This window comes from Acanthisitta chloris, unplaced genomic scaffold (assembly GCF_000695815.1).
Source record: "Acanthisitta chloris isolate BGI_N310 unplaced genomic scaffold, ASM69581v1 scaffold44128, whole genome shotgun sequence".
Classification (NCBI taxonomy): Eukaryota; Metazoa; Chordata; class Aves; order Passeriformes; family Acanthisittidae; genus Acanthisitta; species Acanthisitta chloris.
This window is the reverse complement of record NW_008687308.1, coordinates 5,378-28,509: the sequence shown is the minus strand read 5'-3', so window position 1 is coordinate 28,509 and position 23,132 is coordinate 5,378. Positions and strand designations below refer to the sequence as shown.

The window sequence follows — 23,132 nt, the reverse complement described above, 5'->3', positions numbered from 1 at the left end:
CGTCAAGGATCATCGAGTCTAACCTTACCATCGTTCCTAGGCTATGGCACTAAGTGCCACATCCAGTCTCATCTTGAAAAGCTCCAGGGATGGTGAATCCACCACCTCTCCAGGCAGCCCATTCCAATGCCTGATCACTCTCTCTGTAAAAAATCTCTTCCTAATATCCAACCTAAACCTCCCCTGGCAGAGCTTGAGTCTATGCCCTCTTGTCCTACTGCTGGTTGCCTGGGAGAAGAGACTAACCCTCACCTGACTACAACCTCCTTTCACATATTATGTCCCATAATAAGGATTGCAGTGGTGGTAGTAGCTAAGGTGACCTACAGCTGAGGTCTGCCCTAGCTTAATTGCAGGAAAGCTGGAAAACAACTCAAGAAATTACTATTATACAATAGTAGGTTGTTGCAAACATTTCTGGGAGCCTAAAATGTGTCCCTGGATCTGGTACTTACATATTTAAAAGAGTGGCTGGAGTTGACAATCAAGGTGTCTTTGAGGAATGCAAAGTAGCAGCTTAGTTATCAGTTCAGGTTCCTTGTACAGGCCTTTGTAACAACTTTGGGCATTTTGGTGTGTTTCTGATTATGGTTTAATTAAAGGAATTTCTGTAACAGTGATGTCTCTGCTTGCCAGGAGGGTAAGCCAGCTGCTGCTGAAAGCTGCTGTGCATTTTCTGTAAGGCAGATGTTTGGGAAAACCTCTTCTGGACAGGACTTATTCAGTAGCTTTGATGTGTAACTGTGTATAGAGTGTATTGGATGACAGTGTAAGTATAACAAATTACTCTTATTCCCAGGCATTAAGCTTCGTCCCTATCAAATAGAAGGTGTTAACTGGCTGGTGCAGTGCTATGAAGTCCAGCATGGCTGTATCCTGGGTGATGAGATGGGTCTTGGGAAGACTTGTCAGGTATGTCTTCTTCTCCTGGAAAATGATCTTTGCCTAACTTTTGTTTTAGCCCAGTGTTTCTGCACAGTGAAAAAGGAAATGCACCCTAATGACTGGTCAGTTAAGCAGCTCCGTTCTGATTCCCATATTCAAACCAGAGAGCTCATTGTCTCTTTCATTCCTTAACCACATAAAACAAGTCCTGAGTTAAGTCCTGAGTAACACTCTAAACAGGTTTGGGGGTTTTATAAAAAGATGAGTGGTCATTTTATACAAACAGTGCATAATTCATAGTGTGTAAAGTCAAAGGCACAATACACATCCAGTACAGACAGAGTGATACCCTTTTGATGCACCTGCATCAAGATGATTTTTGAGTTTGTCAACACATAGATTAAAATTTATAGGTTTAATTTGTTTCAAAGGTTTGTTGGATTTTTAAAATAAGTGTTTCAGTGGGTTTACATTTTGTGGGAAAGTGACTGTGCTTTGTTTCAGCTGGTTTTATTCAATAGGTCTTACATAACAAACTGTTAGTTTAAGAAAGTGATGCATGGTACATCTTCTGTTTTGTGACTGTGGGAGAGAGGCCTTTGGAAAGGGGCTCCATATGTTGAGGTCATGTTTTGGGATCTAAGCCTTTTTGTCATTGATTGTGGATCCCACTTGATATTTTATTAACTCTGCTTTGTACCAGAGAACCTGTGGGAAGTAGCTGCGAAGCTCAACAAGGAGCTTTGTAGATTCAGTCTTAGGTAGATTCAGGCTATTGTGTTGAATCCTTCTGTTGTTTTACAAAAAAATATTTTCCTTGCCTTTCAGACTATTTCCCTACTTCTTTATTTGACAAAAAAATTAACCAACAAAGAGAGATTTCTGATACTTTGTCCTCTGTCTGTTCTGAGCAACTGGAAGGAGGAACTGGAGAGGTAAGTTTCAGTAGTTGTCTGGTTCATTATATTCTTGTACAGCAAGTTACAAAGATTGCCTTCAAATGTCCTCACTCCAAAACTTTCTTTTTATCCTTTCAAAGGGATAAAAAGTAAAGAGGGAAGCTACTAAATCAACAAGTCAATGCCAACTATGCAGATAGTGCATAGTCTTTACAATGCTGTGGTTTATGTGAATTCATCCATCTTGTAGTGTCGGCTGACTTTCAGTCCAAATGCCTCTGCTAGCTCCTTGCTTTTTATTGATTTGTAACCCTCCATGCTCAGCCCCTCTTAGACAAACTCTGCTGAAGATGGCCAGGATTCTGTGTGATGAAAGGTAAGACCCAAGTTGGGGGCATGCTCACCTATGCATGCAACATGCATTACATCTGTGCATGCAACTCATCTTCACTGAGGTGCAGTGGCTGTGCTCATGGCACATCTGCTGTGCCTGGAATATGTGCATTTTCAGTCTGGAGCCCAGTGATTCCTTTTGAGAGGGAGGGCAGAAAGTTAAAGATTAGAACGGAAGTCTACGTGGCCATTGGACAATGCTGTCTCTCAGCATCTGAAGTCATCCAGGTTACATTCTGAAGTGAGCTGGCCTGATTTGGATAGGCTTGTGGTTGGAATAGTTGGGGGGAAGTGCATCCCTTTATAGATAGCAGTGAACAGCTATCCAGAAGGAATATGAGGAGGTGTCCCTGCCTGTGGCAGGGGGAGTTGGGACTAGATGGTCTGTAAGGTCCATTCCAACCCTAAAAATCTATGATTATATAATATGAGGTAAATAACAGTGGTGGGTTTAAATGAGGAAGAATTTTGTGGTCCCAACTCTTTCTTCATGAAACTGAGTTTATCTGCTTTTTGACTAAGAGAATGTATTTTGAGGCCCTTACTTGGATCTGTTTGCTGCAGACACTGTTTGCCTTTATTTTAGCATGATTTAGGCCAATTCTTTGGTCAGCTGGGAAAACTGTGTTAATTCACCTGCTTCTCAGGAGCTATTTTCAATTCAGGTGGGCCATGAGACTGGTTTTCAATTATGTCTTGAGCTCTTAGGCCTAGGAGAATGCAGTTTTATTTGGGCTTTGTCCAAACCAGAACCAGCAGCTGAGGTGCCGATGTGAGATGCAAATAAATCATGAAGGAGTGAGGTTCAAAAGCTGAGATCCAGATACATCTCACAGGAGGGTAGGGTGTTTGAGTAGAAGTTCTCATTACCTCTGCAGTAGCTGTGTTTGATGATGGAGTATAGGATTATAAACACGTGAAAGGACACAGCTTGGCTCACTGGTTTTGCTTTGTCTTTTTCTTAACAACAGGTTTGCTCCAGGTATTTCTTTTGTAACATACATAGGCAACAAAGAGGAGCGACCCAAACTGCAGCAGAACCTGAAAGAACACTCTCACTTCCACGCACTCTTGACAACATATGAGGTATGTGATGTCTTTGTCACTTGAAAGGAGGGCTCAAGTTTTCTTCTCACTTTTACTCTTCCAATTCTCTTCTCCCTTCCCACGGAGTGGCTGTGTGGTGCTAAGTTGACAACTGGTGTTAAACCACCATGTGAAGGTGCCATGTAGGTGTCACATTGTTTTCCTTAGGCAATAAGTGCCTTCATTCCATTCTACTCCATTTCACCATAGCTGGCAAGTAAACAAAAAGATGCTCTGCTTTTTAACTGATGTATTTACTTAAAACACAAATCATGGTTTGTTTTCTTTTGTTGCAGATCTGTCTGAAAGATGCAGCATTTCTAAAATCGTGAGTCTGGTTTTAATTTTTTCAAATCTAAATCTGCACATCTGTCAGTGATTTCTTAAGTGTGTGTTTGTATGTGTGAGTGCCTGTGCTTGTTTCAGAAGAGCCAAGGATATCTTGTGATTAGAGCTTTGTCTTTTCCAACTTTCAGCAAAGAGTCTTTAATGTTAGCTAAGATGTATGTGAACTTTCCCCAAGGACATTTTTCAAGCCAGTTAACTCAAAGTAATATGACACACAGTGACTTACAGAAGTGCACTAAGTATCAGTCCAGAGGACTGGTATTTATAACAGAGCAGATCTTCAAGAGCTTCAGGTTATAAAGGTATCAGTTGCAAAACTCACTGAAATTGAGCTGCATTATACAACCGTGGCAACGGGCTAATGCCATGTCCTGAAGTTTATAGCCTCTTGCCACCAGTCAGAACTGTTGAGGCCTTCTGGAGCATTTTGTTTTCTAGAAATACTGATTATTCAACTTAAATTCGTCCTGTAGGAGATATTGTCATGGTCATGCAGAGTTTTACAGAAGTCTGCACTTGACATAGGGAGAAATTTTCCTGGTTTTAGCAGTAGCACCAATGCCTTGCAATAGTGCTAAGGGCTGTGACAAATGCTGGGGGCAGCCATATATCCTGAATGGCTCAGGATCTTTGTAGCAGCAGAAATCCGGTGGCCCTTACTGACACAATTTTGTGTCAGTCAGGACTAGTCAGGCCTGCAATGGGCACCCTGTTGACTTTCAGCAAAGCACTTGTCCTTGGCCACTGCTGGAAACAGCAGATTGTGCTGGATGAAGACATCGTGGTAGAAGCTAGGCCTAATGAAAGGTAGCCATGACCATATTGTCCTTAGAGATCCATATCATGTTCTGCATTGCTGCATATGATTCTGTAGCCCTGGTATGCAGTACTCAGGGAGAGCAAGTAACTAGCCCTAGTGTCGTGGAAATGTCAGCTCCAGCATAATTTCCTACTTCTAAGGCTAACACATACCATCAAAGCTATGTCACTCAGCTTTAGGGTTTTTTGCCCTTTAGTATTCCTTCTGAAAAAAAAGTGGCTCCTAATCATTTGTACCTTGTCCTGTGTAGGAGCACTTTGTAAAGATGGACCAAAGTTATCAGGTGTCTTATCACTTCTACTCCTTTCCAGCAGTGTAACACCACAAATGAGTTGAGCAAACCCCATGCTCTAATGTAATTCATGAGAGATCAGGCTCTGCTCTGCACATGAGCTTCTGCAATGCTTCATTCACACTGCAGTGCCCTGTCTGCAATTCAGCTCCTGAACCCATAGAAGAAGAATAATGAAATTTGACTGACAGAAGGCAATGGAGAACCAACCTTACATGGCAGAGAGGGAAATCAAGGCAAACAGAGGCTGTGGGGAGAACATAGGTCGCTGTGATTTCAGATGTTGTGTTCCACTGGGAAGTGAGTAAAACAAGCTGGAGGGTCATGCTTCCACTCCCCTGCCTACCCATCAGCCAGACTTGACTCTGTGGAAATGGCTGTGACGTGGTAGTTTAAAGCCTAGTGATAAGGAGACACAAACACTGGTGACTGAAAAGATGTGGAGTTTGTCTTAAGCCTAGAGGATTTCCTAGATCACCATTGATTCTACAGCCTGCTTGAGGAGACACTGCATAGAGCTGTAAGAACCCAGAATAAGTTGAAACTCATGTCCTGGGTGATTTGCAAAAAGACTTGTAGTCACTCTTCCATCACTGTCTTATGATAGTTGCTGGGTTTTTGCACAGGTGCTAGGGCCCAGTTTCATGTCTCTTTTTGCAAATCACAGACCTCCTCGAGTGTTTGACTTAGCCTGTGATTATGTCATTTTCCTGACAGTAATGGGCGTGGAGAGAGAAGCAACTAATTCAAGTGAATTTAGTTAGTTTTGATTTCATAAAAAGTCATCCAGGCTGTAGTTAAGAAGCTGTGTTGGCTCTTCAAAAGCAGTACTTGTGAATTCCTCCTGCCTCACGTGTGATGTTTGCTTGTTGTTCATGGGGTGAGACCATCTCAAGTTCAGCCAAGCCGAGCCACCACTTATTTCAGTCTTTTTGTACTTACAAGAATGACTTGTCAGCCCCTAACTGAAAATGCTGTTTTGTATTTGTTCAGCTTTAACTGGGCTGCCCTGGTTGTAGATGAAGCTCACAGACTGAAAAATCAAAGTTCTCTGCTTTACAAGGCACTTTCTGAGGTAAAGTAACTCATCTACAGCTACCTGAAAGGGGGTTGTAGAGTGATGGGGGATGGTCTCTTCTGCCTTGCCTGCAGTGAGAGGACTAGAGGGAATGACCATAAGCTGAGACAGGGGAGATTCAGGTTAGATGTTAGGAAAATTTTTTCACTGTTAGGGTGATCAGGCACAGGAATAGGTTGCCCAGGGAGGTTGTTGAATCACTATCCCTAGAAGTGTTTAAGAGGCATCTGGATCTGGCACTGGAGGATATGGTTTAGGAGTTACAGTGGAGTGACAGGTTAATAGTTGGATATGATCATTTTAGAGGTCTCTTCCAACCTGGATGATGCTATGATTCTATTCTATGATCTATCTTCTAGTGTCAAAAGACTTTTTTCTCTTCAGTATAGCATGCAGATTCTCTGTTTGTTCCTCAGGGTATTTATTAAGTTCTGGGACACAACTGGCTTCCATCAGAGTTGGGGAACAGATTTGCATATTTAGTGGAGACAGATAAAGGTTTATCTTGTTGGCTTTGCATGGAGGTGGACAGTATTTGGAGCTTCTCCCTCACTCTGATTCATGGTTGGACTTGGCACGTTGGAGCAATTTGAAAAACTTTAAAATGTAAACCAGCCAGACATAGTCCTGAACCACAGCTGTGCTATTGAAGTAGTAGAAGTCTGGCTGACCTATGACAATACAAAGCAACAAGAGGCTATCTCCAGCTCTGGGGGGATGAGGAAACCCTTGCCTAGTTCATGGAACCTCAAGTCATGAACTACTGACTTCCACTGCCCCAGTGCGTGGACTTGTATATTAACTAACTTTTCCTCCCAGATATTTTGTCCTAATAAGTTTGTTTTATTGCTGGTTCTTTCAGTTCTCAGTGGGCTTCAGCCTGCTACTCACAGGCACTCCAGTCCAGAACAGCCTCCAGGAACTGTACTCCTTACTCAGTCTTGTTGAGCCTGACATCTTTCCTAGGGAAGAAGTGAAAGAGTTTGTTGAGTATTACCAAGCGATTGAAAAGGAGAGTGAGCCAGGTCAGTAGTAAACAACACTGTACTTCAATCAAAACCAGCTGTTATCTTGACTAGGAGACAAGCGTGCTGTGTTCTCTTTCTTTGCTCTCTTTTAATGCTGATTAGCTGTAAAACAAAACCACGAAAAGTAATTATTACTCCTAAAGTAGAGACCTACCTTAATGTAGCTCCTAAGTGTTTGAGGTGTGCAGCTATGATTTGGTTAGTGTGTAAAATTTAGTAAAATCGTTTCACTAATTGACATGAGATTCATTATACATTTATTTTGAGAGTGTGGTTGTGAAGGTGCTATATAAATTCCTTATCTGTAATGCAGTTATCTCCTTTCTTTTTTTTTTTTTTTCATTTCCCTGGCTCTGCATAGCCAAAGAATTGCACAATCTTCTGCAGCCTTTTTTGCTTCGGAGAGTCAAATCTGAAGTGGCTGCCGAGCTGCCAAAGAAGGTGGAAGTGGTTCTGTACCATGGAATGTCAGCTCTGCAGAAGAAGTACTACAAAGCCATTTTGACAAAAGATTTAGGTAACTGAGGATTTTGAATCCTATCAATTATTTTTAAAAAGAAAACTTAATTCCTTTTATAAATGCATGCTCTGTCCTAGGGAATTAGAAGTTATTTTGGCCTGCAGAATGTGTACAGAATAAATACGCCAAATTTTGTGTTTTGTGCTGCTTGGTTTGTGGTTTTAGCTTGTGATAAGAGACATATGGGTCTGTTGCTGAGCTATTGCAGAGCTAGGAAGGGTCATCTTCAAGATTGCTTTGGGCTAGTCTGTAATTAAAATACCATGACATAAGCTGCTCCTGTTGCATGTTTTTGTAGTCAAACAAAAGGGTGGTACAGGAAATTTTGGATCTGTGGATCTCTACCAATTTTCCAACAGATGCCATAAGTAAATTTCAACCTACTAGATACAAACCTGAATTTTTTGGGGAAACTACATAGCTATGTGGACAATGCAGCCATTACCACATCATATGGTTTACTTATGCTTATGTGTTGTAGAGAAAGTAAAACTGGGGAGTTGGAGACCCTTTGTTCTTCTAGGACTAGCACTTTGCATGAACATCACCAGGAAATCTGAACCTTCATCTTCTGAAGTCAGCATATGTGCATGTATTTTCTTTTTCTCCTCACAAAAATGCAACCCTTCTTAATTTCCTGTTGCCCAGGAGATCTTTCTATTTATTTTTTTTTAATTCAAATGAACTGCACCAAATTTCTTTCACGTTTTTTGATTATTCACTCTTAGAAAAATTACAGTGACCTTTTCCAAGGAGTCTAGAAAGTTCAGTGAGTCTGACAAGGTAGAGTGGTTTTCATCAGGGTTTTATTTCTAAAGGCTTGTCCAAAATATTTGAGGGAAATCTTGTTTGGTTCATGAAAACAAATGTATTAGTCTTATGATGGGAAATTCAAATGCAGATGTGATATGGAGAGAGTAATACACCAGTGCTGAAACACTTCAGAGCAATGCTCAGTACCCAAACATTCCTAGTCCTACCCATTGATGGAGCATGAGCTTCCCTGCTCAGTTACTTTTCTGTGCTCTTTGTTCCAGATGCATTTGAAAATGAAACAGGAAGGAAGGTTACACTGCAGAATGTCTTAATTCAGCTTCGGAAGTGTGTTGCCCACCCATACCTTTTCAGTGGTAAGAAAACACTGCTCTCTCTTGAAATAGAAAACAATAACTCTCTTGATTTATACAGTGGTTTTCTATTATTGCTTGGCAGTCTAATGCTTAGAAGAAGCAAGTAATAAACAGTCTTGTACTTGAATCAGTAGCAGCTGTGAGTTTGTGACCAGTTCCAACACAAGACAGTTCACAATAATTGAGCAGTAAAGTAGGAGACTCTGTGAAGTCTGAGTTTCTAACTGCACTTGTGTGTCTCCTCACCCAAAGAAATCACAATGCTTTGTGTACTACTGAGGGTGTCAGAGACAGAGGAGGACCATCACTTCTCAAGCATACATCATAGGGCTCTGCTTTACAATAGTGACAATGCAGACACACTGAGGTTGACCACAAGGTTGTTACTTGTATTCTATTAGGTCTGCTTTTGAAACTCCTTTCTGTTCCAGGTGTTGAGCCAGAACCCTTTGAGATTGGAGAGCATATTGTTGAAGTCAGTGGCAAGATGTGTTTGTTGGATAAACTCCTTTCATTCTTGTATGCTGGGTATGTCATGTTGGGGGGGGTTGACCTAAGGAGAAGAAGTGAACTGGGGAAGGCAAGCTACCTAATTTAGCCATAGATTGAGCAGATATTCATCATAACTCAAGCACTGCCCTATTTATTGCACATTAGTGACTGCCTGAAAGAAGTACTTTCAGTATAAGGAGCTGCGTTTGAGATGGCAGAGGAACCTCAAAGATTTTTGTAGCTTTCCTTTAAACATTTCTCAAAACACTTCACTAACTCTCTCACATGTTCTCGTGTTTGCCATATTTGAGACCCTGGGAGAATAACCATCTGACTTGGTATTCAGCATATCTGGTTTGACTGTGGGTTTTCTGAGAGTGGCTTCCAATGCATTGGTTGAGTTCCTTTGTGCTGGCATGCCTGTGTTAGCCCAGGAGGCAGAATCCATAGCACATGTGAAAAAGAAATCTGACTGGACCAAAACCTAAGAGTAAGCTGAAACCTCAGCTTTGAGATTGACATTCAGAACTCCTTGTGTTGTGCTGTGGCGAGTTGATAACCCAGAACCCAAAGACCTTGGGTGTTTGCCTTCAGCTCTCAGCTGGGTGGCAAGTCAAACTGTGGTTTGCATTCTTGTGCAGTCTGTGAAGCAATGGCTCCTGCATGATGCAAATTCTGTCTTCTCAATTGGGCTGTGATTTCCCTTCAACTACTTTCAAAGGACAGAGCTCCAACAGACCTAGGGAAGTTCTGTTGTGGAGGTCTTTGTCCTTCTGCTGTACAGCACCTGGTGAGTGGGTGCCTCTCCCTTGAATGCCTTTGCCTTGGGAACAGCCCTGTGCAAGTTCTGAACTTGAAAACATCCGTGTTCTGCTCTACAGTGAAGTCTGTTTTAAACAGCACTGTCTGAGGCCTCGAGCTAGGAGGGAGGAGAGTTCATTTCTTACGCATGTTTGTAGGTAGAGTTTGATCTTTGAAGGTCATTAGCTGAAGGAGGAAATGCTCTGCTGTCACTGAGATGCTGATACTACATTTTCCCAGCATTTCATATGTGTTCCATTGTGTGATTTGAGAGCAATCATGTGGTGAGGAAGACCTCATCATGCTAGGTTGAGGATTCTTTTAGACAGGTTACTTTAGATCCTTATCAGGCTGTATCCAGCCAACAGCAGAGCTCTGCTAGAGCCTAGTTGCTTCTCTGTGACTCCACACACAAGGCAGCTGATGATGGCAGATCAAGCTAACTGATTGCATCTGGATGTGAGGCTGAAAATGTGAGGGAATGGGCCATGGTTCTGGGAGGCTTAGTGTACAGAGTTGGTGGGGCCTTGCTATGTAACTGATTAACAGTGACTGGTTAGGCTCTTCTAACTGCTTTACCACTCTGTAAAATGCTGTCACAGTATGATGACGATTATAATGTCTCGTGTTCTTCTTCCAGTGGCCACCGTGTCTTGCTCTTTTCTCAGATGACTCAACTGCTTGATATCTTGCAAGACTACATGGACTATAGAGGTATGTTCTGCACACTTTGGCAGAGGGCTTATCCTAATGATCTTTGCCATATCTTGTTCCTCTGACTTTTGGTTGATCTGCCTGGAATGGAGAAAAGAATGTGATGAATATTTACTGCTTCTTAGTAGATAGAAACCATATTCTTGCAGTGGCTCTATGAATTGGAAGGTCTTGAGTTCAGCTCTTCACTGTGTTGCCACCTGTCTGAAATGAGTTGACAGTTAAATATTGTTCTTCAAAGTAGTTTCAGCTTTTGTTCCTCAGTAAAATGGAGCTAAGAGATGGCAGGGTAGCAGTGTTATATTATATACCTGTGTTCACTTGTGTACCTGAATCCTGAAGTAATTGCAGTAAAAGCAGTAGACTTGCCTAGATTCAGTTTGTCCAGCACAAAACACAAATTGAGCCATATTCAACGCAGGAAATTAATTTTTGATTAAAACAGTTGCTGACAGTGGGGGCCCCAACATGTCTGTGAGGGCAGGTTGGATCAGACCATTTTTGGCAGGGTTAGCAATGTGTTCTTGGGACATTTTCTTTTGTTTCAATCCACATGGCTCCAAGCCTACTTAGGATTTCCCATGAAAGAGGCTTTTGTTTGGTGTTTATGGTTTTGGACGACTAATAATGTAGGATAAAGCCAAATGTAGAGCCATATCCCATACTGCTCCATCATAGGAAAGCACACATTGAGGGCCGTGGGAGCTTGCATAAGGATGGTTGTTGGCCTGTTTTGTGGGGCCAACAGCCAGAACAGCATAGTCTGAAATGGAACTGTGTGCTAATGTTCTTTTACTTGGGCTCTGAATTTTCCTGTTCAATTTCCAAGCAATAAATTAAATGCTAAGAATCCCTGCTTCAGACTCAGCTAAATTACCCTTTACCCACAGTCAATCTGGAAGTCAGGGTCACTACTTCAGTTTATATGAGGTTTGACTGGAAAAAAAATGACGGAGTTGAAGGCAACAAAATGAGAACCAAGGCAGGGAGGAGTTGGCATAAAAAGATTCAGAACAGCAGTGAGACAATAGAGACTGAGGTAAGAAGGTAAGAGGATAGATGGAATTTCAGAAACATACATATCTTTGTTTGTTTGAAAAGGCTACAGCTACGAGCGGCTGGACGGCTCTGTTAGGGGTGAAGAGAGACACCTTGCCATTAAGAACTTCGGTCAACAGCCCATCTTTATCTTCCTGTTGAGCACCAGAGCAGGTAAGTAAGGAGGGATAAACAACCCATCTTGTTTCTGCACTCCTCTTTTTCTCTCTGGCAAGAGTTCAGGGATTTCTGAATTCTGCAGAGTCTGTTCATGTTGGGGATTTTGAAGGGAGACAGGACACATCCTGAACTTGGGTCTCTCAGCTAGGACATCTGGTTTCTATACTTTCCTTCTGGCAGCTGATGCCAAGATAATTTTTGTATCACAGCCTCTTGAGTTTTATTTTATTCCAAGTCCCATAATGCCTGTCTTTGTGCCAGTTTGAGCTTAAGAAGTCTCACTAGCATTTTATTTCTGCAAGCACTAGAATTTAGGCAGGAACAGACTTCCCTTAAGTAAGCTGGTGGAATTGCTTCTTAAGTTTGCTGAACATGGATGTGCTCTCTAGCCAGCAGACAGACTGAAACGAGAGCCTTTTACTGTCCTGAGACTGCAAAGAGCTCCGTGGGGCTGCCATCTGCTTCTTCCCCTCTTTGCTCCTTGGGCAGATCTGTGTCTTCTACACAGTTTTGAACCTCCCTGTGTCTCTGTTCAGGCAAGCACAGAGCCAGGCTTCTGCATGTATCCAGAGGAGGAATCCACACAGCTTGGTCTCAAACATCAAACTTGAACCACATCTTCCTTTGGGCTTCTGGTTAGACTTTCCTGCATGAGCCTGGCTGCAATGATACCACAGTGCATTGAGTTCATAGGAAGACTGAAGAGAAATACCTCATATTAAATATTAGGAGTACATATGTCCCTCACCACCGTGCCTGAACTCTCCTTGCCCATGTCAGCCAGACTTAAGAGTCGTGTTTTACTGCACATCCCCATGTCTGGCCAAAGCATCTTGTATTCAGCTGGGAACAGGTGTGCTAAGAGTATTTCCATCACTGTTATGTTATGGACAGATTTCCAGGTGCATGGCTATCTCCACTGGCAGTGATGTTCTGAGTACAGTGAAGCTGTCTTGTTGTGAGCTGGGAGAAATGTAAGGCAGCAGGCTGTCTGCTCTATAACTACAGGATGTGGTCACAATAGTGGATATTTAACAATGTAGAATTAACTGTGAGTTTTTTTCTTTTCGTTCCATGAGAGCTCAAGCTCAAACCTCAAGACCTTTAAGTCATATAAATACCTAGGCTCTGGTTGTTTTACAGTTGAGCCTGGTGTTTTCCAGTGTTTCAGTGGTGTATTTACCAGTTGCTTCTGTGCTGCAGCCAAGTCATAACTTGGGCAGTCCCTTGTGGCCTCAGTGAAGCCAATCCTTGCTGTGATAATCTGCCTGCCAGCAGAAGAATGTGTCTGTGTTCATCAGTCTTGATAATCAGTCCCTTTTGCATTGGTTCATTTGCACCCTATCCTTTTTTATTACATTGCACAGTTCAGTTTGGGTTTGGGCTGTTGGAGAAAGCAAAAAATCTTTTTAGATCCTTATGGGACTTATATTTGGGGTTGAGAGAAGGATTGACAGAATTTTGCATAGCATAAATTCTCCAGCTTCTCCTTCATTTTCTGCTGATGACATATTTTGTGACCACCTTGTTTTGTTTATAGGTGGCGTTGGCATGAACCTGACAGCAGCAGATACAGTGATTTTCACTGATAGTGATTTTAACCCACAAAACGACTTGCAAGCAATAGCAAGAGCTCACCGGATTGGGCAGCACAAGTGAGAAATGTCACTACTTCTGGTTTAGGTCTGTGCAAGTAAATAGCTTAGTGCACCTCAAAAAACAGTGAATAATAACAATTTTCTTAAACTTTTCAAGGCCTGTAAAAATTATTCGCTTGATTGGGCGAGATACGATTGAAGAAATAATCTACCGAAGAGCTGCTTCTAAGCTCAGGCTGACAAATGCTGTCATAGAAGGGGGTCAGTTTGCTCTGGGAGCACCCAAGCCTCAGGGAGCAGCAGAGTTACAGGTAAACTAGAGCTATATCCTCAATTTGACTCCAGTAAGGACCTTAGAAATGTCCTGGAATATTTCTGTCTTTATGTCTAATATGAACCTTAGCCAAACAGTTGTGCATTGACACAACAGGTTTTGTACGTAAGAACCAAAATGATATCCCAGATCAGACAAGACCTGACATTTGACAACAGCTTTTGCACTTTTCAGGCACATCCATTGTTGGAAAAGGGTGTGTTTTTTTGGAGAAGAGGGAAAGGTGTCTTTCCTTGTCTTACTTGTTTGTAATTCTGACATGTCTAAAGGGGAAACTGACTCATTGTTTCTAGAGCTGATCTGTGGTGCTTTTCTCTTACAAATGGAGCTGATAACAAGTACCTACTCAGCTTTTTGTTGTCAGTTGGAAACCCAGTCAACCTTCTGTTGGCCTCTTGGCAAATAGAGTGTCTCAGGAGTCAGGGCGTGATTTATAATTCTGACCTGAAAACTGAGATTTTTGCTGAGAATTTGGGTTGAAAACCTCAAGCAAAGTGACACATTTAAAGGAATATATCCCCTGTGTGCAGCTCAACCTGGGAGAGGTTTGGATTTGGTGTATCCTTTCCCCTTCTGCCTCCCCTCCCCACCCCATTAGCATTTATCTCAGCAATTACAGTTTCTGTGGGAAAAGTGGAACTGAGCCCATACGAAATTCCATGCTGATATTTTTCTCCCCATGTTTTTTTGTGGTATTTAAGGTTTTGTTTTAAAGGAATTGAGGACAAAAACTAGACTGGTCTTTCTAGCTGTGAAGAAAGCTGCTTGAGTGCAGTAAGTACTGTTTTGTCATTTAGCCCTGAAGAAAAATGACCATTCAAGTCTGGATGAGTTATGATTGAGGGAGATCCGTTGTAGGGGCTTGTCCTGTAAGGTGTTGGGAGAACTAGACATGGTAAAGCATAAGTATTTTGACAGGCAGCCTTAAGGCTTAGGTTTCTCCACTCATACATCCTTTGCATTTAAGCCTGAGAAGCTCAAGATGCTGGGATTGACATGGAATTAGAAGATAATAATACTGAACTTCCCCTTCTCTTTGTTAAAGCTGAGTGAAATCTTGAAATTTGGCTTGGATAAATTGCTCTCCTCTGAGGGGAGTACTATACAGGATGTGGAGCTGGAAAACATCCTTGGAGGGACAAAAGGAGGGAAGTGGGTAACGGACGCTATGTTGCCATGTGAAGAAGAGAAAGAAGAGGAGGATACAGAGAGTAAGTTAAGAATCAAAATAGCTATGACACTTGGGTGCTGGTAGGGAAATCTTCCCAGGTAGAGGTGACATTTTTTAAGGCACCAAGAAGAGAAGTGGAATTGTAAATAAGTGACTTGGATTTTGTTTGTAGCCTATCCACAAACTTTATTTCAGAGTCTTTATTGGTCTTCTTCTTCTCTTTGTGTCCTTATTTGCCTGTTTGTAAGATAGTGCGAACAATACTTGCCCGGTTTTGGTGGCTGGGGGTTGAACTCCTTCCTGTGAATATTGTAATACCTCACATGGAAATTGATGAGAAAAGGGGAAATATTCATACTGCAGCTTCTGCTTTTCCCACAGGGAACCACTAAGATAAACCTACAGTTTTGGAGATATAACAGTAACTTAAGGAAAGGCTATTTAGCAGATGTTTTGTATTTATCTCCAAACAAAAGATTATTGGTCATGAAAATCACAAGTTGACATGACCTTAAAAAAAAATCCCCAAATGTGAGATAAGAAATGCATAGTCATGGTGTCTAAACAACTAGAACAAACCTCCTCTGTCTTCAGAGCTCTGCTTTCCCATTCAGGTATCATACAATAGTGGTTAGTTTTTCATAGCCCCATATTATATGAAAATAAATTCTAAGGGTACTTCCCTCTTCTAGTGTCATGGTGAGAGAGACTGAGTTGCTGTCTAGATACACAGTAGCACTTAAATATAGATCTGTGACTGAAGTAGAAATGTGGCCCTGCAGGTTAGGTATTGTACATCCAGCAGCAGTTGCCAGCAGTGAGTAATTATTTGCTGAGAGTTAGCAAAGACTGGTATTTTCTGGTGGTAACTTAAAAGAGGAGCAGTGGTATCACACTGTGTAATAGGGATTGGGAAAATACCTGATGAGCAGCAGCTCTGGGCTGGCAGAGTTCTGTGCTTTTATTTTGTTTGGGAGCTCAAAAGCAAAAGTTTACTGTCCCTTTACAAGAGTTGCCTGTAACTAGATAAGCACAGCTAAATGGATTTGCCACTGGCAAAGATGGAATGACCGAAGAACAGCAATAGAGCCACAATTTAAAATAATTAATTGACCAAAATAGGAAGGAAGGATCTTTGCCAGGAAAAATGACTTAAATGAAAAGCTTTTGTCTCAGGAAGCAAATCTTGATTCTGTTACTTCTACATGATACTGACACTAGTCACACAAAAAAATGATGAGAGTGAAGATCTTCTGCTGAGGGTAGAACAGTGTCACAGAGGAGCCAATTTTTTTTCTATCTCACTGTAAATTTTAGGTGTTACTGGGTTTCAGTTCCTTTTTACACTTTTTTATTGTTTTTTAAAGATCACATGTACGTATATGAAGGCAAAGATTACTCTAAAGAACCCAGCAGAGAAGACAAAAAAGCATTTGATCAGCTTTTGGATCTTCAGAAAGCATTTGTCGAAGAGACCAGTAAGGAAGGGAGAGCTCTCCGGAACAAAGCAAATGTAAGACAGAAGGCGTGACAAGGCACATGATGCTCTTTCACTTGCTTGTGGAAAATGAAACTGACAGTTTTCTCTGTTTACCTACAGCTTGCAGAAGGCATGTTAAAAGATTTGCATGTCAATGTAGTAAAGTTGGCTCTGGAATCTGAAGGCTTGACAATTCAGCAGTTGTGATAACAGATCAGAGATGTGCTGTACAGGGCACTCATAGAAACTCAGGTCACAAAACCACATGTTATGTGACAACTGGGATCTGATGATTAAGACTTGTGGACAAGTAAACAAATGGGAAAGAAATGTAGGTTAAGGTGGGCACCAGGCATGGCTTTAAGATGAGCAGTTTGTTTCTGTGATACTTTTTTCTTTCTCCAGGCCCTTCTCACAGGCCTTCGGGAGCTGTCAGCCAGGAGGAAGCACTTGTTGAGTGCAGAGGAGCTGGAGGCTAGGAGGAAGAAGCGCCAAGAAGCAGCAGCCAAGAGAGCAAGGCTCATGGAGGAAAAGAAGGCAGCAAAAGCAGAGGCAGAACACAAGAAAAAGTATGGTTTGTGCTGTATCTGCTGCTTGTAAACTGATGTATATTGCACTGTACTTTAGAAATGTGTGTCCGATTGATGAAAAGCTGTGCTCTGTATCCAGCCTTGCAAGGGAGGCTGGGGATGAGGGGAGGAGAAGATGTCAAAATGGCTGCAGGCCACCCTCATGAGAGGGTTAACTTCATATATCAGGGTGTTTCTGTGTGTATGCTTGAACTCCATAACATGGGGATGTGAAGATGGAAAAAATGGCTTGAGTCCCTAGCAAAAGCTCTTTTCTTCTGAATACCCTGCCTGACTTTACATCTACTTTAATTCATAGACAGTGGCCTAATAAGAAACCCATATCTCAGTGTACAATGAGCCTTTGGGAGGAGCTTTCTGAAATGTCACAGTTGGCCTCTGTGTATTGGTCTGACGTCTGTATGTATCTCTGGCATGTATCTTAACTTTCTCCTCCTAGTTTCCCAGGTTTTCTTCCTTTTCACCACTCCAAGTAGCTAGTTGCCCTTTGTTATGTGCTCACTTTTTCCATGCCTGCAACTGTCTTACAACGTTGGCATGTGGCTCTTAATATCATAGATAAGAACTGTGGTAAACATTGTTCTGGCCTAAAATAGGGGATGGAACGGGGGGAATGCAGGTCTAGGTCTCCTGTGTTTCACTGCAATGATTTAAACCAAGATGTGTATCTGCCACTTTTGATTTTCATTGAATATCATCTTCTCTTGTTTCAGGATGGCTTGGTGGGAGGCAAATCATTACACATCTACCTGCCTTCCTTCAGAGGAAAGTGGCTCTGAGGAAGAGTTTGAGGATGATGAGGTTGGGCCAAATGTGGATTTAGATACAGACCAGAACCGTATCAAGTACGTCATGGGAGACGTAACCCACCCCAAAGCAGAAGAGGAAGATGCCATCATTGTCCACTGCCTAGGTGGGACTTAAGAACAACAGGAGTGTTGTTGGGCAAGGTGGACAGGAGGCCTGAATTGTCCCCACTAGCTCAGTAGTTTCTAATTCCCATGCAGACTGAAATTATTCAGGTTCAAGTCTGACCGTCTCTAGTGGTGCAGAGGCAATACAGCCTCTACTTCACCATGTATAACCCACAGAAGTACTAGCAAGGTGTGTATGGGTCTTTGTATGCCCTCTGTGGATCTATGGGTGAACCTCTTGAAAGCTGCCTGTATGGCTTGAAATTTTAGATCTGTGGCTAAGTGATCACAGTCCCTCCTGAGAGTAGGGCCTTTTGTTTATCTTGTGGAAGCTGTAGGGATTGAACTGAGATACTGAAAATCATCTTCTTTATCCGGTCTGCAGTGAGAGACAGGCACTTCCAGCGGCTGAGGTCAGAGTTTCTTGGTGCTTATCTCTCAGCACAGACTGTACAGACACTCTAGGCTAGTCTTCTAATTCAAGGACTTCTTTTAAGACACTAAAACTGAGGGAGAGAAAGTCACATTACAAAGCTTCTCCTGAAGGAGTGTTGGAGTTGTTCCCTGACCAGGGCTATAGCAGAGCATCATAATCTGCTTTGGCTTATGTTACACTCTGCACAAAACCTCATGTTTAAAATCTAAATGCCAAGTAAAAGTGAAAGACTGCAAATGCCAAAGATCTAATTGTGGGAAGCTGAAGGCACCAATCTGGGGATGTACTATATGCATGCTCTATGCACCTATATGTATGTATGTATGTGAGGATACCATCAGGTTTATAAGCTCTATGCTCTGGTTAGTGCTTGTTTGAGCATTCTCAGCAGACAGTAAGAAGGAATTTTTCCTCTAGGGTTATTCAGAGAACTGTGACAGGTTTGTTTTTCTCCAGAGCTGAGGTTTATCCTTTAGGATAGTCCCTTGAATCGTGGTTGACTCCAGTTTGTATGTGGTTGCCATATCTGGTTTTGATAATCATTCATTACATGTGGACAGAGTAGGTGCCTTTCCTGTAGGGGTGGTCTTCAACCTCACTTCTAAAACGAGTCTAACTTGTCACTTCATTCTAGATGACTCCGGCCGCTGGGGAAGGGGTGGTTTATTTACTGCTCTGGAGGCTCGTTCTGATCAGCCAAGGAAAATATATGAGATGGCAGGAAAGATGAAAGGTAAGAGATTGAAATGTGACCTTAGGCCAAGACACTTGAAAGAACTTCAGTCCTACTGATGTTGCAGGGGTGAGGTGCCTGGATACCTTGATACTTGTGTTTTTTCTTCTTTCTCTAGATAGGTGCATCCCTAGCTCTGAAAGTAGTAATTCAGTGGGTGCTTTGAGTTGACTTGTTTGGAGTGTGTGAACTCTGCACAGAGGCTGATCATTCCAATCCATGCTGCAAGTCATAAAAAAAAAGAAAACAAACCCAACCTTGTTCATTATTCATAGGGTATTTTTCACTATATAAGACAGAGCACTGCATCTTCTGTCAGAGTGCCTTTAAGAAGGATGAGGTGAAAGCCACCTCAGGCAGTACTCAATTGAGCCTCTGCTTCCCTCCAAGCACTAATCTTTTCCTGAGTGTGTATTAGTAGTTTTGAGCTACCTGCAGCTGCTGTAAGGTGGACCTGTTGATATTTCTTCTTTCCTAGAAGATGCTTTCTTTTTTTTTTTTGTTTCAATATCTTTCTTTCCATTTGTGGTCTTTCACTGGGATGTGTGTGTGTGTGACTGTGTGGCTCTGGGGGGAAAACATTTGTCTTGCTTCCCTGGGCTAAGGGTCTGACTGCTGAAACCATCACGAGGAGATAAAGTCTCAGAGAATAATACAGAATGTGACAGTGAAATCAGTGCTGCATCGACTGCTCATTGACTCTTCAGGACTGATTTTTTTTGTTGTTGTTGTCCTGTTCTTGTTTTCTGGACAGACCTGGAGTTAGGAGGAACCCTGTTATTCCCCATTGATGATAAAAAATCCAGGAAAAAAGGACAAGACTTGGTGAGAATGAGAAGCTCTTCTTTTGTGTATCTTTGTCCATATGTTTTTGAAGCTGTATGAAATGAACCTTATGTCTTTTTTCCAATAAGAGCACTGAATATGGAAGATGGCTAAGTTGGAGTTAAATGCTAGAGAAAATGAGATCTTTTTCTCATTTATTAAAGCTAAAAGTTAGTAATGCAGCTATTGCTGTGTCTCTTTGCACTGTGTAAGTCTCCCTTTCATTTTTTGGTGTGTTTTCTCCTTAGTTGGCCTTGATTGTAGCTCAGCACCGGGATCGGTCCAACAACTTGTCTGGCATTAAGCTGTCTGCTTTGGAAAAGGGCTTGAAGAAGATTTATTTAGCAGCCAAGAAAAGGAATGGTAAGTGTCTGTGCTGTAGAACAGCGAATCCTTACATGTGTGATTGCACCTAAAGATGATGACCAATTTCTGCCTCTCCTCTACTGTTTTTTTCTGAAGTGGAGTGAGATTTACATAGCAGATATGTTGCTCAAAAATATTTCTTCTGTTTTTGTTGGGTGCCTTGAAGTCCTTATCTAGATTGCTTTCTCTATGGGTATCTTGTCCTAAAGAGTGTGCACTCTGTTCCTTCTTTCTCAGCAACAGTTCATCTTCCACGTATAGGATATGCAACAAAAGGTTTTAACTGGTATGGGACTGAGCGGCTCATCCGGAAGTATCTGGCAGCACGGGGTATCCCCACTCTGATGTATCCTTTTGGAGTATGTCTTATTCTGTTCACAATCTGGTACTGAAATAATCCTATAAATATCTCAGTGAATGCAAAGCAAGGCAAAGCACACATGCCACAGTCCAGCTAAAAACCTGGTTTTTCTGACTTTGCTGTCATCCAGGTACTCATTCCACACTGAGGACTTATCATTTCAGGTGATACTGACAGATGAGTGTGATTCAGTATGCCTGTCAGAATTTGTTAGACCTATGTGCTAGTCTTGTGTTGACAGCATTGACTTACCTGTTATCTGCCAGGTCTGAGGGGGAGATTACTGTAACGTCAGAATAACGGAAGTGACTCAGAAAGCAGAAAAAGTGAGAATATGAAAAAACATTACAATGTTCTGAACAAGTGATAACCTGCTTCCTTGGCTGAACATGGTGGGGTTGATGTGTGTTAGGACAGGCTTAGGAAGGCTTTCACCTTCCAAGAAAGGGAGCAGGTTTACAAGGAGGCTCTGTTTTGTCACTCCTGTAGGAAGATATGCATTAGCTATACTGACACTGTCAGCATTTCTATGAAACTGAAAACCTGAAACAAAGACAACAGTATTCAGGGCATTCTTCCTCCTTCCTTGGTGGATCTGTTAATGAGCACATTGTCTGGCATTCCTTGACACCATTTCCTTGACACTTTTTATTAGATACTACTTCTCTAGGAATAAAGACTCTTCCTCTGCTTCACAGCCATATTCGTCTTCAATGACAGTCTCAAAGCCATGAAGATGCAGTAATTTTACCAAGAAACATGCACAAAAAGTGAACAGCATGCAGGCAGTCTGTATGATTCACTGCAGAAACATGGCTCACACAGCCGTTATTCGCCCCTGCATCTCTCTGCCTTTTCTGGGCCCAGCATTTTACATACTGGTAGTGTCTCTGGAGAGGAATGAGACTGCTTTGGACTCCAACGAGGAAGGATGTTGGCTCAATCCCAGATCTGTTCTGGAGAGGGAAAATTAAACTTTTGCTGATGGTCAGTTGTTATCCTTTGCCTTAAGTTATTGTTAGGGCTTGGAATACAGTATTGTTTGGCTGTATTTCCCTGCCCCCCTGCTTCAGATTTCAAACCTTGTCTCACTATATATCTTTCCAATCAGCTTTTTAGTGGTTACCTGGGATTCTGTGCACATGTCCACATATAAGTCTTAGTGGAAAGGAACCTGTCAACTATATGACAATACTGTTCTGGTTTCCCAGAAATCCATTTGACTTGCATTTGTTCAAACATAAAATTTAGCTACATAATCACACGCTTATAGTCTAGCAAAATGCTCACCGGTATTCTTGGCCAAGGTGTGCCAGGCTGCCAAAATTTGAGATTGACTTTTTAAATGACACCTTTCCTTCTCCTACAGCTGTTTTTCCATGACTGTTTTTTGTTGCAGCTGTTGGGCAAAAACAGTTCCTTACTGCTGTCTAAAAAGTTTCCATGACCTTTTGATTCACTTTTTAGTACAGTTTTTGATGTTGGCTTTGCTGTATTGCAAGAGAACTATCTTGAGTTTTTGCATTGTTGGCACTGTTGCATATTTTAGGGTGTTTTTAGTATAACCAGGCAATAGCAGCTCTCCTAGTAAGTGTTTTGACCAGAGAGACTGTGAGGTGCCAAAATTAATTCAATTTAAAGTTCAGCTTCCAGTAGGAAATCACCCCACAAGCAGTGGAAACTATGGCCTTAAGTATCTCATTGCCAACACACATCTCACTGGCTGCATTTACACTGCCTCTGCAGCACCATCTGGTTACTTCATCATTTCAGCCCTGCCTTGGCTCATCATGCTGACTGCTGTGCTCCAACTAGAAGAATCCTTCCCGAGTTGGATACTCTGTGCTGTCCACTCTTGGCTCTGCTGGAAAACCCCAGGTGGTTCGTTATCTCCTTTGACCCCTGCTGAAGCTTAAGTAAGCCAGTGCTGCACAGCACCTCTGGGGGTAAGGTCTTTCTTGCAACTGCTCAGAGGAGCAGCCTCTGTATTTGGCAAAGGGTTCGCAGGGTCAGAGTGTGACCGTGAGGACTTTGTGGGGTGAGGCACTGAGCGCCAACTGGCGCTCTTCCAGCGAGCCGGCTGGTGGCACTGTTAATCAGCTGCAGCAGCGCACGGTGCTCCTCAGCCTCCTTTCAGAGAGCACTGATCTCCAGCCTGGAAAAACGCTCCCTCTTTGCCAGAATTAAACACCAGTTATGCTTTTCTCTTTGGCAGCTTGACTGAACACATAATTTCAGTATGCAGAGTCAAGGCTCTGTTCCTTCCACCTATTATTTTCTTGTAAATTTATTACTCTTCTTTAAGAGGTTTTCTTCCCAAGTGTTCCAGTGTGTGCAGTCTTGTTCCTCAGCTTCACACACACCTATGGCCAAATCCTAGCCCACCTATGGGTTCTCTGGCCACCATGCAGTTGCAGATAGACAGGATTTGTCTTGTGGCCAAGTCCCCCAGAACAGGTTGCAGTAGTGTGTCTGCCACCACTATGACCAGGTATTCCTGTTTAAGGCCTCATGCTTTCCTTTGTTTGAAGGAGATGGGGCTCTGCCTCTGTCCTGTGCCCCCCACCCTGCTGTGACTCTGACTAGAGTTCTAAAGGAGAGGAGGTCATCACTACCTGCC

General features: G+C 42.3%; 1 protein-coding gene across 1 annotated transcript; it reads left to right on the top strand.

Moving 5' to 3' along the window:
* Positions 1 to 799: 799 nt before the first annotated feature.
* Positions 800 to 21,246, top strand: CHD1L (chromodomain helicase DNA binding protein 1-like; the record flags this gene model as incomplete). The annotated part of the gene is made up of 22 exons (XM_009080506.1): positions 800 to 912; positions 1,714 to 1,820; positions 3,149 to 3,263; positions 3,560 to 3,591; positions 5,717 to 5,798; positions 6,664 to 6,826; positions 7,191 to 7,346; positions 8,387 to 8,479; positions 8,911 to 9,007; positions 10,413 to 10,486; positions 11,588 to 11,698; positions 13,245 to 13,359; positions 13,460 to 13,613; positions 14,682 to 14,847; positions 16,175 to 16,320; positions 16,693 to 16,856; positions 17,591 to 17,790; positions 18,862 to 18,960; positions 19,715 to 19,785; positions 20,034 to 20,148; positions 20,389 to 20,497; positions 21,168 to 21,246. Coding segments are annotated over 22 exons (2,561 nt in total), but the record flags the coding sequence as incomplete, so codon positions are not given.
* Between the last annotated feature and the right edge of the window lie 1,886 nt (positions 21,247 to 23,132).